The following is a 17689-nucleotide window of genomic DNA, read 5'->3' as shown; positions in this document are numbered from 1 at the left end:
GAAATCTTAAATTAATATGCGCATTTGTTTGATAGTAATTAGCATATCAGTCTTTTGTACTTGTACTTGGGGCTCACCCATGAAATCAGGCTCAAAATGGTCTCACCGCCACGTTTTTGTTTATTTATGAGAAAAAGTAGAATGCAAAGTTGGATAAACGACATTCGATTTTTCAAAAGCGCTACAACGTTTCTGTCGGGTCGACAGATAGTATTCCATATACACTAGAATGCATATAATAAAAATACATCATTCTAAAAGTTTTGCAATCTCATTCGAACACTACTTCCCCGAAACTGTATGAACCGAAGCAATAATTACTTGAGAACAGAAAAAAAGCCTTGTTACAATTTCATCCTTTTCCCGGGGTTCTTCTGAACTGTTGTTCTAGGTAATTGCTTTTGTGATGTATTAGTTAGGCTTCCTTTTGCCTTTCTGCTGTTGACATAATCGGAGAACGATGGAATTACCGGAAGATCTGTACTAGAGGAAGTACTTTGTAGTGGTGAAACTCCTAAAGAAATCTCCGATCTAGAGCTGCCATTGAGCTCTTCGCTTGTGAATTTTGTTGGTCCCTGATCCAACAAAGGCAATGATGTTGTAGAAGGCTCTGCTTTAGACAAAATGTCCTCCGAGGTCAAACTGGTGGCAGTGCCAAGCCGAGTTGTTAACTCCGACAAACTTGTGGTTGACAGCCACCTTACAGTACTCGCCACTTGTGAATAATAAAATGATTTTCCAGTCTTCCCATATTTCTTGTAGCACTCCTTCTCAAGGAAACAAGCGGACGTTTCCACATCAATTCTGCACAAAACACGAACACCAGGAGCCCAGTTAAATGGTCTTGACTGTTGACTTATCAGAAGTTTCAATTATTACAATCGAACAACTTTATATACTAATGTTAATATAATGGACTACCAAAACAAATCACTTTTGTATGCCAATTACTAAGATCAAAAATAAATCAACTCTACGCAGGCAGAATGGTGAGCATACTTCAAGTTGCCAAGCCGCTGCTGAGCCTGCTTTAGAGCATTTTGTAATCTTTGCTTGCTTGATTCCCTCGAAGTCTCAGATATGACATTCTTCTCTAGTTTCTTATTCTGTCATGAAAAAAGAAACAAGTAGTCAGGCAGGGAAAACAAATCTAAAGTAGGTTAGATATCAAACAGATTGAGTTCGTGCATTCATTAGACAGATGTGTTCTAAATATTAGACTAGCTGTCATTTTCCTCTTTGCATGGCTTGAAAGGCAAGTCACGTCATGTTCTTGCTGATTTTACCAAGCAGATCGTTCATAACTGCAAATACTAAGGTGCAGACCATTGTAGTTTCAACCTGTCTATCAGAGATATTATTCTGGTAATATCTTTCTTCTGCACGCTGTAAAAACTCCATCTTCTCGTCTAGTCCCAAATGTGATGGTAACTTTGACCCTGCTAGGCTCTGAACAGCTTTAGTGGTATCGTCTGAAAAGTTGAACCAAACGAGTGAGATAAAGAGCACAGTAAAACAAACCCTCCATTGCCTCTGGGAAAGAAAAGGGGGCACCCCGCACAAAGGAAGATAAATGATTTTAACAAAAGGGAGATATACCATCATAGTCAGATATATCCTCATCAGAATCTCTTCTCTCATCATTATCATGATTCCAGAATTCAGAAAATTGTTCTCCGTCAATCATATCTGAGGAGCTGAAATAGAAAAAAAAAACATGTTAATTAGTTATGCTGTGAAGTTCCATACATATCTAAATCAGATTTCAACTGCAGATTGCGACAGTCATGCTAAACTCAATCAAAATATGAAATACATGATCTGATGCATTATGGTATTTTCAAATTATGGATGAAAAAGGGAAAAACCTGGTTAGCAAAAAATAATGTATTGATTAGTTTTTTGAAATGGTTTTACTTTATGGAGCTACCTCATGGAAAAGGAAAGAAGATGTGGGTAAGAGTTGCACTCACTCCCAAGGGGGTGGGCTTGTAATTTATAGGAGTTGCCTTTCTTAAGAAGCCCATTAAGAGAGAGAGAGAGAGAGAGAACTATTTATGTAAATAGTTCAATACAAAGCCAAAAGGTCAGCTATTTGTTCCAATTAAAATTCAAACCACTACGTAACAATTATATCTGTAACCCCCAGTTATTTAGAAATAATATTATTTTTTTATAAGGATAAAGGTTATATTTGAGGGCCCAACCGGGATTTAGAAATTATATTATAGTAGTATTATTATGTATGATTGGTTGTCTGATTAATAATAATATACTAGATGTAAATTAGATTATTATTATTTTATTGGGATTAGTTAGAAGAATACTAGAATTTGGACACCTAGAGTATTTTGAATTCTGCAGGTGAGAGTGGGATTAGAGACAACAGTGGGTTAAAGTAGGGCTTAGAACCAAAACTTAAATCCTTTGGAAGGCCCAAAACCGTGACCCAGAACCATAAAATCGAATGTACCCATCTCAGACAACCCGACCCAGTTGCAGGAGTAATTGCATGAACGTAATGCACAGGATGTCTAACGCCGCACGTCCAGCTGACCTATCATCCTATAAATACATCTCTTCCTCCTTCGTTGAAATGGTTTTACTTTATGGAGCTACCTCATGGAAAAGGAAAGAAGATGTGGGTAAGAGTTGCACTCACTCTCAAGGGGATGAGCTTGTAAATTATAGGAGTTTCCTTTCTTAAGAAAACCATTAAGAGAGAGAGAGAGAGAGAACCATTTATGTAAATAGTGCAATACAAAGCCAAAAGGTCAGCTATTTGTTCCAATTAAAATTCAAACCATTACGTAACAATTATATCTGTAACCTCCGGTTATTTAGAAATAATATTATTTTTTGATAAGTATAAAGGTTATAATTGAGGGCCCAACCGGGTTTAGAAATAATATTACTAGTGTATTATTAGGTATGATTGGTTATCTAATTGATAATAATAATTACATGTAAATTAGGTTATTATTATTTTATCAGGATTAGTTCAAAGAATACTAGAATTCGGACACTTAGAGAATTTAGTGTGTGAATTCTGCAGGTAAGAGTGGGATTAGAGACAACAGTGGGTTAGAATAGGGCTTAGAACCAAAACTTATATCCTTTGGAAGGCCCAAACCTGTGACCCAGAACCATAAACTCGAACGTACTCCTCTCAGACGACCCGACCCAGTTGCAGGAGTAATTGCATGAAGAGTTTTGCTACACAACATCCACCACACTCCACACTCCACATTTTTTTAAATTTTAAAATTTTTTTAAATTTATTATTTTTAAATTATTTCAATTTTTCTATTTATTATTCATATAATAAATATTTGATAAAAGAAAAAAATAATAAAAATTTAAAAAAAATGTGGAGTGTGGAGTGTGAAGAGGTTGTGAAGATTTATTCCCGTAATGCACAGGATGTGTAATCCCACACGTCCAACCGACCTATCATCCTATAAATACATCTCTTCCTCCTTCGTGATCAGTTCCAACAGTTTTCTAGCCATTTCACTTTCATCTTCTTCTTCTTCTTCTCCTCCCCCTCCTTCTCGTAGCTATGCTTTGCTGATAATCGCTGCATCAACCGTGACTTGCAAGAACAGACTAGCCTTGCAAGAAGAGCAATGCTGCGAGGTTTACTGTGATATTTGTTCCACTATGAAGTCACCGTGTTCAAGCGTCGCTAAATCTCGTTCATGTGCTGCTCAAGGATCACCGGTAAGTCTCTCACGTTGTGGTACCCCGCATCACACTCTTAACACACACAAATCACATCACATATGCTCTGTTTTGTTAATGGAAAACAGAGGAGGACCAAGGCTAGCGTAACACACCCCTACTGTTTAATGTCAATAATGCTTATCACATTGCCTCATTATTATAGGTTCAGTTTAATGCTTGGAGACACTAATCGCTTAGTTTACACGAGGACTAAGGTAAGTGACTGTGATCATGTCTTTCTACACATCGCTTTATGTAAACTAAAAGGTCTTTTGCAACTGTTTGTATGTAGTAAATGTTTATAAAGGTATATAAATGTATAAGCCTTTGTTGGAAGCCCCTTTTCATGAGCCCTATTTATGATGAAGGAAGTTTCATATGATTTTAGAATTGCATAAATGATGGCGATTGATTACTATGTTGTGTAACTATGTAATTTAAAGATGAAAAGTGAGGTAAGGTAAAGTTAAAGAAAAGAAAAGAAAATGAAAATGTATGACTGCATGTGTTTGATGAGGATAATGAATGGGCCATAATTTTTTTTTATTAGTAGTGAATGAACGGGCCATATGACAATGAAGATGGTACCACAAGGTAGGGATGGATTGCAACGTCACATCACTAACGTTGCACCTAGTTATGACCCATTCCTGAGAACGCTAGCCACGGAAAGAACTATTGACCACAAGGATCGCTAACCCTAACACACGGGGGTAACAGTGTGTAACAGCCATTAAGAATGGAGGTTAAGGAAAGAATGCTTATGCCTTTGACATTAAGAAAAATAATGCTTCTTTAATGCTTTGAGGTTAAGGAAAATAATATTTCTTTAATGTTTTGAGGTAAAGGTTTATGTAAGCTGGAAGGTAATGTTTTTTTTCAAGAATGTTTACTGCATGATGTGGTTCTTGCTAAGTATTCGACTCATTTTTGTTTTAGCTTTTTTTTATGTTTTTCCCACCCCAGATGAGGACGTTTGTGAGGATGTTGTCCAGGGGGATGACAACGACATTGCGGCTTGAGGCACCGAGGAAAAGCTCTGATGTTATTTCTTCAGTTTTCAAGGAATTTGTAGCACATGACATTTTTATTTAAATTTAACAAAGTGCCTCCAAACAACGTAATTTTTTAGAGATTTCATTTCTAATCAAGTACTCTGATTTTCTTAAGGAATATTTTATACCGAACGCAAAAGTGTAATGTTTTAAGGTTGGTAGCATCCAATATGCATCATGTGATTTGAGGTAAAGTTCCAACGCACACAAAGCACTTTAAAATTACTTTTTGAAAAAAAAAAAAGGTACCTGCTTATAAAAATTTGAGAAAAACTACTTTTCTGCCGAACAGCACAAGTAGTTGTGAGTTCCTCCAAATGCTTGGCCACTAAGTTTGGATGTTTGCAAGCATCACATGATTTTCTACATAGTGATGCAGGTACCTAATTTCAATAATGGAAAATGATTAACTTTACTTTAGTGTTGATAAAGAAATAGAGCAGCCTACAGCACATACAAACCACAAATTACACCTAGAGTTGAATACCTGTTCCCCAAAACTCTCAAGAATCTTTTTCCTTCGGCATCCAGAACCTTCGCAAAACTCAACCATCTGAAAGTTTTGTTTTTAGATACTACAAGACATTTAACAGTAGAGAGATTTCATTCGGATATCATTAAATAATCACCTGAATGAAGTCAGTCAAGGAGTTTTTTGACAATCCTTCCTCTGACCTCAAGGACTGTAACTTATTCTTCTCACTATTGCTAAGAATAAATTCCTGCCACATAACTCCAAAAATAGTTTAAGGCATTAAGCCAATGAAACTGTGCAACTTAAAAGTATAAAAGTACGGCAGAGTTGAAGTCAGTGAAGTGACCATTCTTTTGCGATCATCCATTCCATAGTACAAAAGACTTTTTGAGGGTAACTGATCACGGCCAGCTCTACCTGACTCTTGATAGAAGGCTTCCATTGACTTTGGAATATTAAAGTGGCAAACAATTCTGACATCCTTTCTATCAATACCCTAAAAAATTATCAATCCCTAAGTCATTAGTGGCAGAAGATATCTTAATGATAGCACCAATATTTGAAATATGATTCCCACTAATGGAAATTTAGTTTCATACCATCCTGAAGGAATATCAGTAGCTCAGTAACTGTGCAAGCACCAGAACAGCTCCAAGCAGAAATGAAGGATGAGAATCAGGATAAATCCAAGGAATGCTCATCACAAATCTTAGGTAAATCATGAGTGAAGCAAAATGTATTAAAAAAAACTTTCCTCAAATAAACTACTGCAGTAAGCATATATTGCCCCTACCTAACGGAAAGTTTAACAAAGCTCATCATTCCCATTGAAAACCTTACTATTCAGAGCAACCACCACATCATATGAAGATTGTGCTTAAGGAGCTTGGCATTACACAGAAGTATAAAAGAAGAAACCTATACTATGAGAAATCCTACAATTGGTTTTCTAGCTTCTTAAATAAAAATGTTTCAAAGTAACAAAATAAAGGAAAGTCGCTTTCTGAAAATCATTTGGAGACCAGTTTCTTGCAAATGCTTACAAATATTTCTTGAGATACTTTAGGAGCAAACATTTTATAAAACTATGGCATTTGTAACTCCATTATTTAAACTCTATTATTTTATGAACTATTTGAAAAAAAGGTAAAAATAAAATCCCAAAAAAAAATAAAAACTGAATAAAAAATACTATTTTAAACACATATTTTCAGCGAATGAAACCACATCATGAAACTATCATTTCAACAAAAATAACTTCGTCAAAAAATAGTGTTGAAAGTTTGAAAAACAAGAGCCACATATTGCATTTTGTTAGATGAAATTTAACGGTGAAACGAATCAGTGAACACTAATATTGCAATGATGGGACATTCTTAAGTCAAGAAAGCAGCTGTAAGTTAGTCCTACAGGATCAGAGGGTATGCAATTGCAAGAAAAAAGTGAAAAGAACATAAATGGGCTCCATTATTATAGATTTTGAGAGACGATCATACCCAAAAGCTACTGTGGCCACTACTACTTGTATCTTAGAAGAAATCCAATCATCTAAAACAGATGTCCGCACTTTATTATTCAGTCCTGCATGATAAGCTGAAAAGCAGGATAACACTTAAATATATCAATCTTTTCCAGAACTAAAATTTTGAAGGCAGAAATACAGCAAGTTACCAGCAGATGAAATGCCAGTTTTTGATAGATGAGCAGACAAGTCATCACAGGTTGTACGTTCAAGGCAATATACAATTGCACAAACATCTCCAGTCACTTTGAGTAGATTAGACAAATCGGCATAGGCATCATCTAGAAGATCTTTGTATCGAACTGCATCATTGAGACTTCTAGTTAGAATTCCCTCCTCCACAGAGTAACAGTCTCTCATAGAAAATAAACTTTAAGAGAAACCTGTGAATCATAAATCACACAATCAAACTGTCTCAAGAAAATGATTACATTCAACCGAGCCCTCTTGAAAAAGTGGCTATGGCCATATACCAATGAGATAGATCCTATGGAGAGTGGTAATTCAAACAAAATATGATAGTGCATGCGTTGGAGGGAGCTCTAATCAGGTGAATGGAACATATGGGGTTGGACAATGGAAAAATGTTAGAAGGGGCTAGGGGGAGTTTTCATGCCACTGGAAAAATATTATAAGGGGCTAGGAGGTGTTTTCACTTTTCATTTCACGCCATACCATATATGATGTGGGAGATAGATCTAGAATAAACTACTATCATGATGTGTGTTTCAAACATTGACTTCTTGAAGGGTTCTTTTGTATCCATTCTGCCTCGCTCAGGCTGAAGATGCATCGGTGGTAGATACAGCTTTCCAATAGATCTCCTCAATGGGTAGTGGACGTAATCAAAATGGAAAAAGATTAGGAAATGACTTTTCAATTCATTCTATGCTCAGTTATATTCTACATATATGAGACAGGACGACGAGATGCAATGGGGCATATTCAAGAGACCGGTGATTGAAGCCAAGTTGTTCTGTAATGCATTGATCCCTCACAACAGTGTTATGTTTCCATAGAAGCCTATCTGGGGAAGTAAGACCCTCTAAGAATGGCCTTTTTATTTGGACGGCTACATTAGGGAAAATCCTTACCTTAGAGAGAACGTATGGAAGAGTATTTTGTGATAATAGAGATGTTGCATGTGCAAAGTCTAAGGAAACTATAGATCATGCCCTATTTCATTGTCAAATAGTTAGTACTTTGTGGCAAAAAAGTTTTGGCCTCTTCAGGCTGGTATGGGTGATGCCAAGACAATTGGCAGATCTATTAGCATGCTGGAAAGGTCATTTTGAGAGTGAACTTAGCAGACTATTATGGAAAATGATTACTGACTTGCTTACTATAGTGGATTTGGCGTCAAAGAAATTATTTAAGTTTAGAATACAGCAGAAGGGCAATGGATGATCTCGAAGCTTTATTTTTTAATACGCTATCCTTGAGGGTGGTTGCCCATTTATGTTTCAGTTTAGTTTTCAGAACTTTATTGATCATTGTTACTTTCTCTAGTTAGATGTATCTGATGTATAATATTACCTCTGTAACAGGATAGTGTCTTTTGATCATGTATAAAAAATTATGTCATCATAAAATAAAAACCACAGTCAAACTCATGCAGAGTCATAAAATTACTTCCACAATTCCTAATTTCCCAATTACAAGGCAATGAATGAAAATTTCCCAGTCCTTTTGGACCTTCTGTTGAGAAAGGACTACCTTAAACAAAAGTACTTTGTTTTTTTTCTTCTTCTCTCTTTAGCCCAACAACCCCCTTCCATCAGCATCATATCGTAGCTTATAAACTAATTGAGAACTTTTATACATTAGTTCTTGGGACAAGCCATCCTTATATATAGCACATATCATTGAGCTCAGAGATTGATTTGTACCTAAAAGTCCAGTCAAGAGATTTCAGTTTAGTCCACAGGTGTCTGGCAGTCGGAATCACAGTATCATCCTTGTAGTGAGAAAATAAGGATGAAGACCCAGTTCACCACTCCTCCAATCTATGGCATAGTATCTTCAACAATAAACTATTGTAATTACTTTAGCATTGATGGTTTTACCTTAAAAGCTAATTTTTCAAGATTATTATATTACGGTGTTTTATTTTGTTTACTTTGAAAGTTGCGGCTTCATGAGAATCTTGTAAGTAATGAATTTGGGAAAAGGTGGAAAAGCAGTCTATACACTATCCTGTGGCATTATACTACTCTGGGCATGAAAATTGTCACAGCAACATGCATGTAATTGAGGAAAGACATCTGGAAACACACTAAAAGAAAAATCAGGAAGTCACAATCAACTAGTGTGTATAGGCTGGCAATTCGTGTTGTCGTGTCAGGTTTGGGTCGTGTCAAGTTGGATTCAGGTCATATGAGTCAACATAACCTGACCCATTTAATTAAAAGAGTCATTCCCTCAACCCTAACCTGCTAATTTCATGTAGAGTTCATGTCAGGTTCACAAATTGTGACAAAAGTTGTCAGCTCTGAATGTTGGGTTTGTGTTGGGTCTATAAGTCATGTCAACAATTGCCAGCTACACTAAGTACTCACAGCTGTATAATCTGAGTTGACATGCGCAAAAAGAAATTGGATTGGCATCAAGTCAATTTTGTAGGAGTTGACATGCGCAAAAAGAAATTGGATTGGCATCAAGTCAATTTTGTAGGACCCACCTTCATAATATATATTAGGACGATTAAAAGATGATTTTAGGACTAATGGGTTTTGCAAGCATAAGGACTCTATCACATCCTGCTGAACTCTGCAGAACAAGAAATAATAAAAGGAATTAATATTTCTTCTTGCTCTTTACAAACAATTGAAGATGAAAAAACAATGTGAATCTTTATGCCATATAGTGATTACAAGTTTGAGGAGAATATGGCAAAATACACGTCAAATATTTCTAGATTGTAGTTTAAACTCAAGTACTTGCATTAATGAGAAAAGAATCTAGAGACAATGGGATATAATAGAGTTATAACTAAGCTTCACTCTCAAGAGTATATACTCCAGAGGCTCTTTGGGTTTCTTTGGTGAGATTACTACTGGTTTAGTGTTTTAAGTAGATTAGGGGGATTATGGGGTTTCTGAAACATTTGGTGATAGAATCAAAGGAGTTTGTCTTGTCAAAGGATGGGAAGTTCTTGTTCATTACTGAGAGGATTAGGAGGGTGGTGAAGGAGATGAGGTTGGGAATTCCTACGGTGCATTGGTTTGCCAAAACACTGGAGGATTGCATGAAGGGTGAAAAGAACGATTTTTACACAACCTCAAGGGAGGGTACCAAAAGCTTCATCGCAAAACGTTCGTGGACATTAATGGCTCTAGTGGAGTACGGTAGTGGTGGCCAAAAGTTTCATTTTCATACCTAAAGAGTTGGGAGGTAAGAGCTGGAGGAGAATAGCTGATGCACTGTGTGAGGCAGTTGTGGGAGGCATTTATGGAGGGAGGGCAAGAGTTTCATGGCAGAGGAGGGGTAGCGCGGAGGCCATTGGTGGTGGTGAACCACTCATAGATCCGTTCGTATAGGGAGGTCCTGGTGCAGCAGAATGTGCCGACTCATGGCTCTAGTGCAGCAGAGGGTGCTGACAAGGGTGAAAAGGCTCCACCTACATCTGGGACAGAAAGTGCACAATGGAGAGGTGGAGGAAGCAAGCATGTCGTGGGTATGGCAAAGGAGGACATGCACAGTACCTTGCTGGTTGTGCAAATGCAGTTGTCAACAATGCAAGAGAAGGTGGAGGCTCTAATACGGTGCATTGAGGAGGATTATAAGATGGGCTTGGGAAGTGATGTGAATGGATCAGGCAAGATAATGGGCCTGGGCTATGGGGCCCTTTGGCAATTAAAGGAATCTAAGGTAACAGGCGGGTAACTTAAGGAGTCTGGGCTAGGCTCTAAGCAAATGGGCCGTCCGATAGGGCTATTAAAAGCGACCGGGTTAGGTCCAAACTAAATGGGTCACTCGGTTAGGCTTCAAGAAATGGGGCAAAATAGAGAAAACCTTGGGGCTAGAACCCAGCCCATGTGGAGAGTCAGGGAGAATGGAGAGGCTAGGCCTTCTACCATCGGGAGTTGGTCAACCTCGCCAGAGAAGGTGCCAAGGTACCATCGGACACACGAGTCACTCATTGGACTCATGAGAAGGCGACGGTGGTACCCAAGAGTTCATCGATGGGGATGGAGGACCCAAGAGAAGGTGATGAAGAAGCCAAGGTGTTGAGGACCATAGTTCACGTGCCAATCAACCCATCAGGATCGCGAGTGGCGGGGGAATCATCGACGGTGGCTCAGAAGGTGATCGTGGAGTTGCCAACAGCCGATCCAAAAATGGATCTCAACATTTTCTCACTAGCGGATGTGGGATCTCAGTGACAACATCCACAGATAAGGCCGATGGGTAGTGGGGAAGAGGCTCAAGTGATTTTCTCCCTAACGAAGGTCTCTGGGCAGGTTCAATTAGCCCAAGGGATGGTACAAGGGGCAGAGAGTGGCATGGGGTCGCTGAGGAGAAGTCAATGCCTCTTGATTTCTCGTCTGAGTCAGAGGATGTGGATTATACTCTTCAGTTGGTGTATAAGGAGGCCGAGGTGGACCCGGAACTGTTATGCACCTTGTCTCCCTTGCTTACAACAGGAGGCTCACCATCGGATTGGGTGACTCAGAAAGTTAAGGATATTCAGGAGTGTGTGGGGATTTCTTGTGACAGGTTTGAGGAGCAATTCAGGGCATTACTTATCACTATAAAGGAGGGTCGGTTTCAATCCCCTAGATCCGGTTCTAGGAAAAAGAGGGAGCTGAAGCGTCTCACTTGTTCAATCAAGTATGACGGATGGGAGGGGAGTACTAGCAAAGGTAGATCCAAGGGAAAGGTTGTTTCTACCCATGAAGCCTAGAATTCTTTCTTGGAACATTCAGGGTCTTAATGATCCCAATAAGCGTCTGCGGGTGAAGAATTTTTATGCCACTGGAAGTTGGATATTGTTTGTTTGCAGAAAACCAAGATGGAATTCATGGATCCTAGCATCATCACTAGCATTTAGGGCTGTCCATTTGTGAGATGGGTGTACCTTGCTTCTAAGGGAGCACCCGAGGTTATCCTTATATGTGGGACTCAAAGGTGTTGAGTCTATCGAGGAGTGTGCTGGAAATTATATGGTGGCATGTTCGTTCAAAAATGTGGAGGACGGTTTTTGTTGGGCTTTCACTAGTGTGTATGGGCCAAATGTGGACATACATAGGAAGGTTTTATGGGAGGAGCTTGCGGGTTTGGGCAGCTGGTGGAATTTACCATGGTGTATTGGTGGTGACTTTAACATCACTCCCCTAGTGAAAGATCAGGAGAAGTCGGTATAGCTAGGCAATGAATGATTTTTCTAAATTTATCTTTGACATGGATATGGTGAATTTACCACTTGTTGGTGGCATGCACACTTGGTCTAATAATCGGGTTTGGTCTCATTGGGACAAATTTTTTGTATCTCCTTCATGGGAGGCACGTTACCCTACCTTGCAGTAGAAGAGATTGGATAGAGTTTGCTCGGACCATTTCTCATTATACTAGATTGTGGAGGCATTCACAAGGGAAAAAGATACTTTAAGTTTAAAAATATGTGGCAGAAGTTGAGGATTTTGGGGAGAAAGTGAGGTCGTGGTGGTCCTCGTATTCTTTTGAGGGTTCAACAAGCTTTATATTGGCTAGGAAATTGAAAGCATTGAAGAGGTGGAATGCTGAAGTCTTTGGACACATTAGTCAAAAACTGCCCCTTATGGAGGAATTAAAGGATTTGACGGAAAGGAGTTGAGCGCTCCCCTTTCTGAGGTGGACTCTTGCAGGAAATTAGCCATCACTTCGGAACTGGAGAAGGTGCTACTTATGGAGGAAATTTCATGGTGACAAAAGTCACGAGTCCTTTGGATGAAGGAAGAGGACTTACATGCTAAATTTTTTCACTGGGTGGCTAATTCTCGTCGTAGGAATAATGCTATCAAGGTGCTTCAGGTTGAGGGACATGTTTGCTCTAATTATGATTCTATTAAGAACCACATTGTCAATTTCTACAAAGACCTTCTTGGAAAAATCCCCTTGGAGACCCAAACTTGATGGTATGCCTTTTGAGACTATTGAGATCACTTAAGCTCTATGTAGTTGGAGAGACCTTTTGAAGCGGAGGAGGTTCTTTGGGTGATTCATTGGATGGCCAATGATAAACCCCGGGTCCGGATGGGTTTTCGATGGTCTTTTATCATGATTGTTGGGATGTGGTTTGGGGGGGGGGTATAATTGAGGTTTTTCAGGAGCTATATACCTTTGGTAAATTCGAAAAAAACATGAATGCGTCTTTTATTACTCTTATCCCTAAGAAAGTTGGGGTTGTGGAAGTGAAATATTTTTGGCCTATTAGTCTCATTAATGAGGTGTATAAGATGATCTCAAAGGTGCTAGTCAATCGCATGAGTACTATTATGAGTAGTATTATTTCAAAATCTCAAAATGTGTTTGTGAATGGGAGACAAATTTTGAATCCAGTGTTGATTGCCAATGAATGCCTAGATTGTAGAATTAAGGAGGGTAAACTTGGGCTCTTGTGCAAGCTAGACATGGAAAAGGCTTATGACCATGTTAATTGAGATTTTTTGTGTTATTCACTTGGGAGGTATGGTTAGATAGATGGATTTCATGGATTAGGTATTGTATAACTACGGTTCGTTATTCGGTTTTGGCAAATGGAGCACCAAAATGATTCTTTAACAGCTCTAAGGGATTAAGACAAGGGGATCCCCTCTCCCCTTTGTTGTTTGTCATTGTTATGTAAGCATTGAGTCATATGTTGAGAAAGGCGGTTATTGGAGGCTTCCTGCTGATGACACTCTACTTTTTTGTGAGCCGAGTAGTGATCATATGTAGTACTTGAGAGTTGTATTACTTTGCTTTGAAGCCGTTTCAGGCCTGAAGGTAAATCTCTTGAAGTCTGAAATGGTTCTTGTGGGTGGTGTGAACAATATTCAAGGCTTAGCAATTATGGTGGCTTGTAAGGTTGCTTCGCTGCATTTGAAATACCTCGATCTTCCGTTGGAGGCTGCTTTCAAGACAAAATCTATTTGGGATGGTGTGTTAGAAAAAATTGAAAGAAGATTGGCTGGGTGGAAATAGATATGTTTGTTCAAGGGTGGTAGATTAACTCTCATCAAGAGCACTTTATCTAACATCCCTACCTATTTTCTATCCCTATTTCCGCTACCTACAAGTGTGGCCTCTCGTATTGAGAAAAAAATTTGCAACTTTCTTTGGGGAGGCATTGAGTAGGAAACTAAGTTCCATGCGGTGGGTTGGGGGTGCGTAATGTGAGAATTTTCAACAAAGCACTTCTGGGGAAATGGTTGTGGAGATATCATAGGGAAGGGGAGGGCTTAGTCATTGATTCGAAGTATGGGAGTATTCGCGCAGGAGGGGGGGAGGCGGGAGGGGGGGTTGGTGTTCTAAGGAAATTAGGGGGACACGTGGTGTGGGATTGTGGAAAAACATTAGAGCTGGATGGGGAAGATTCTCCAAGTTTTTCAGATTGGCAATTAGAAGAGGTAATGGCATTTATTTTTGGCATGATGTCTAGTGTAGTGAAAGGGCTCTAAAGCAAGTGTTTCCCGTGCTATACCAAATTTCTTATGACAAAGAGACTGTTGTGACTGATTTATTGGTATTTTCTAATGGTGTTGTCCATTGGAATGTAAGTTTTTCAAGAGCGGCTCAAGATTGGGAGTTGGATGTTTGCTAATTTCTTTGACTCGTTATATGCAATGTCAATGGACAATGAGATGGAGGATAGGATGATTTGCTATCCGAGTGGAAATAAAAAATTCTCTATGTGCTCCTTCTATATGGCTCTCGGGATTTTCTAATGATCATAGTTTTTCTTATAAGGCTAGTTGGAAGTGCATGGTACCTCCTACGATTGCTTTCTTTGTATGGACTGCATCTCTTAGGCAAATTCTCACTTCAGATAATCTGAGAAAACATGATCTCATCATCTTAGACTGGTGCTCTATGTGCAAGAGAGATGGAGAATCAGTGGATCATCTTTTGTTACATTGCGAGGTGGCCCAGTGTTTATGGAATGAGATCTTTAATCGGACAGAGGTGGCATGGGTTATGACTGGAAGAGTTAGGGATATTCTGAGGTGTTGGACAGGAATTAGGGGAAATGCCCAAATCGCTGTTGTGTGGAGAATGATCCCTCATTGCATTATGCAGTGCTTGTGGCAGGAGAGAAACAAGAGGTGCTTTGAAGATATGAAGTGTTATTTGGATGAGCTGAAGTGAGTTTTTTACAATACTTTACTCTCTTGGGCTTCGGCCATTATTTGTAATACAGACAATTTTCATGACTTGTTTGTATCTCTCACTAGTGCTTAGATGTAATTAGGCATGTTCGTTGTATACTACCGGTGTACTTAGGCGATGTCTTTTATATCAATAAAACTTTATTTTTACTTATAAAAAAAATTAAAAAAAAAAAAAAAAGGATCTAGAGACATCACTTAAAAAGAAATGAATCAATTTTTTTTCCTGCAGATAGAATAAGTTGAAGACTCACTTAGGAACAGCAGTAGCTGTCAAAGCCAGTATTGGTACATCAGGAAGCCGGTTCCGCAGAGATGAAAGCTTACGGTAGCTAGGCCTGTTTCAAATTGATAATAAAGAAGTATAGTAACAATTACCCATTACACGCACAGACACAGGCACAAGCTAACTCAAAAAGCTTAAGTTTGGAACATCACAATATGTTCTTCATTGTTTTAGATAGAAGATTACAAGGTACCAGTAAATGTTGGGCAATCAAACAAATGGAAGAATATGCTTGTTAAAAAAACAAATGAAAGAGCATGACACTGATCCCCGACATGATGATGAGAGGAAATGCCTTTTTGCATCTAGTCTAAAAGATCATCTGCCACCGCTCATCAGTGGATATGTTACAAACCTGAAATCATGGCCCCAAGTTGAGATGCAATGTGCCTGAATTTACACAAAAACAAGCATATTAAACACATATAGCTAAAAATTCTAGTAGAAACACTGAAATTCCACACATACAAGTGGTTTAAAGGCCAAGTAGTTCACACCTCATCTATGGCAATGAGATTCAACAACCCTCTAGCATAGATCTTAGTCAGCTTTGACATGAACCCAGGAGTTGCAATCAGTTCTGGCGTTACATACAGCAGCCTAAGTGATGGTTTTCCAGAATCAAGGTCCTCGTGGATCTACAAATTAAAGAAGTAAATGCCAATATTCCAATTATAATAATATGCGCAAAATCTGAAACATCTAAGAAATTAGTCTTGGAAAGCATAAAGTCTCAAACAATAGTTTCCTAAAGTAACGAATAATCTCCCTGATTCGTGATAAAGCTCAAGTTTAACACTCCTTTGTAATTTAGCTAGGGAAGCAGCTTCTTGACTATCATAACCACCATACATTATTATGATGCGCCTCTAGGTACCACATGTATGTGAAAAAAAACAAGGAACTCAAAAGCACGGATAAGTCACCTTGTTTTTGGCGTGTGATGTTTGGATTGAAGAGAGATATTCAGCCGCAATTCCTTTCTCCTTCAAAGCCATAACTTGGTTTTCCTAAAATATATAAAAACAGATGAAAACCCAGACCTCAAATGGCTCAAAGATAACAAATATAGAACAAAGTTTATACCGTACTTATTGCTTACCATTAAGGCTGAGATGTAAAATGAACACCCAACAATGCAAGAAGTTAGGATGTATGCTTGCATTCAAAGACCAAAAAATGTTAAGTAGCATTTAACTCCCTGTAATTATATGAAACAATAAGAAATAAACCAAGATTAAATACCATTCACCTATTAGAGGACAAACAACAAGCACAATTCCTGGTTTCGCCAGTGCAGGGATCTGATAACACATTGACTTCCCTCCACCAGTTGGCATCAGACAAAAACAATCTCTCCCTAGACCACGGCGGCCAAAAATAAGAACTACGTGATAAGCAATAAATATATGCATACACACACGTGTGTGCGCGATTAAACGTGCTAAATGATCAGAAATTATAGAGAATTTTTTTTAAGAGTACGGACCCGAGAGAACAGCTTCGATGGCTTCAAACTGCCTGCCTCTAAATTCAGCATGACCGAAATGCCACCTCAGAAGTTTCGCCAGAGCTTCCTTTCCGCAAACCTGCTTCACGGAACCGCGAATGCTCTGTAGCGGCAGCGGTGACTTCTTCATTTCCAGTCCTGTCGACGCTCTGCAACCAAACACAACCACTTTCTCGCTCTTTCCCTTATTTTTCTAAATATGTTTGGAACGTAAGAATCAGAAAACGAAGAGGAAACTGAAGAACCCAGAAAAATAGACACAAAAGGGTCGTACTTTTATTCTCTGAGGACGTGGTAAAACCCGGAACGTGCCCCTTTATTTTGTGCTGGATCTCTTGAGAAATGGGCCAGTGGCCTTGCAAGCTTGCAGGAAAACTTGTAAAAAGTCCTTCTTTCGTTTTTTTTTTTAAGACAAAAATTTTATTATTGTTGAATTGTAATAATAGTATTTATTACCTTAGTCTCTCGCTTTCTTTTTCATTTTTAAAAACAAATCACCGATTCCAAAAGCTTGATCAGTTCGTTGGGGGGAGGAGGGTTGAAGCTTTGGCTTCACCCACCTCCCTCACTCGCCAACTTTAATCTCTGTTTAGGTTTTTCTTTCCTTAGTTTTTATGTTAGTTTTTCACCAGTTACACCGAAACTAGTCGATTTGCTGCTTTCCGGAGAGCAAAGTCAAACACGTGCCCTCCATCAGCCTCTCCAGGTGCCGATCTTCAAGACGGCAGAAAAAATCTGCCCATTCGAGTGGCACATAAACCTCACGT

The 17689-nt window shown here is 38.8% G+C and overlaps 1 protein-coding gene across 2 annotated transcripts; it reads right to left on the bottom strand.

Annotated features, from left to right (window-relative positions):
* Positions 1 to 149: 149 nt before the first annotated feature.
* On the bottom strand, positions 150 to 17212 carry LOC121250504 (ATP-dependent DNA helicase Q-like 3). 2 transcript variants are annotated; one of them, XM_041149634.1, is made up of 19 exons: positions 16902 to 17212; positions 16665 to 16772; positions 16515 to 16522; positions 16339 to 16422; positions 15910 to 16050; positions 15768 to 15802; positions 15381 to 15464; positions 9459 to 9547; positions 6928 to 7080; positions 6753 to 6849; positions 5856 to 5859; positions 5603 to 5752; positions 5411 to 5503; positions 5269 to 5334; positions 5031 to 5164; positions 1600 to 1697; positions 1342 to 1472; positions 1000 to 1106; positions 150 to 804 (listed from the first exon to the last, which is right to left on the bottom strand). In XM_041149634.1, the coding sequence occupies exons 1-19, from the start codon at positions 17050 to 17052 to the stop codon at positions 345 to 347; spliced, it is 2193 nt and encodes a 730-aa protein (XP_041005568.1). In that variant the 5' UTR covers positions 17053 to 17212; the 3' UTR covers positions 150 to 344. The 2 variants fall into 2 exon arrangements, with proteins under 2 accessions (XP_041005568.1, XP_041005569.1); XM_041149635.1 differs by lacking the exon at positions 16902 to 17212 and having other exon boundaries at positions 16658 to 16772.
* Between the last annotated feature and the right edge of the window lie 477 nt (positions 17213 to 17689).

Source organism: Juglans microcarpa x Juglans regia, chromosome 2D (assembly GCF_004785595.1).
Source record: "Juglans microcarpa x Juglans regia isolate MS1-56 chromosome 2D, Jm3101_v1.0, whole genome shotgun sequence".
NCBI classification, from domain to species: domain Eukaryota; kingdom Viridiplantae; phylum Streptophyta; class Magnoliopsida; order Fagales; family Juglandaceae; genus Juglans; species Juglans microcarpa x Juglans regia.
This window is presented reverse-complemented; position numbering and strand designations above follow the sequence as displayed.

Bases quoted from the DNA above. Each gene is read 5' to 3' on its own strand.
- LOC121250504 (XM_041149634.1), bottom strand. From the start codon at position 17,052: ATGAAGAAGTCACCGCTGCCGCTACAGAGCATTCGCGGTTCCGTGAAG. The intron at 7,081-9,458 runs GTGGGTCCTACA...TCAATGATGCAG, and splicing joins TCCTAATATATATTATGAAG to TTCGATACAAAGATCTTCTA. The intron at 5,165-5,268 runs GTATTCAACTCT...TATTGAAATTAG, and splicing joins TTGAGAGTTTTGGGGAACAG to GTACCTGCATCACTATGTAG.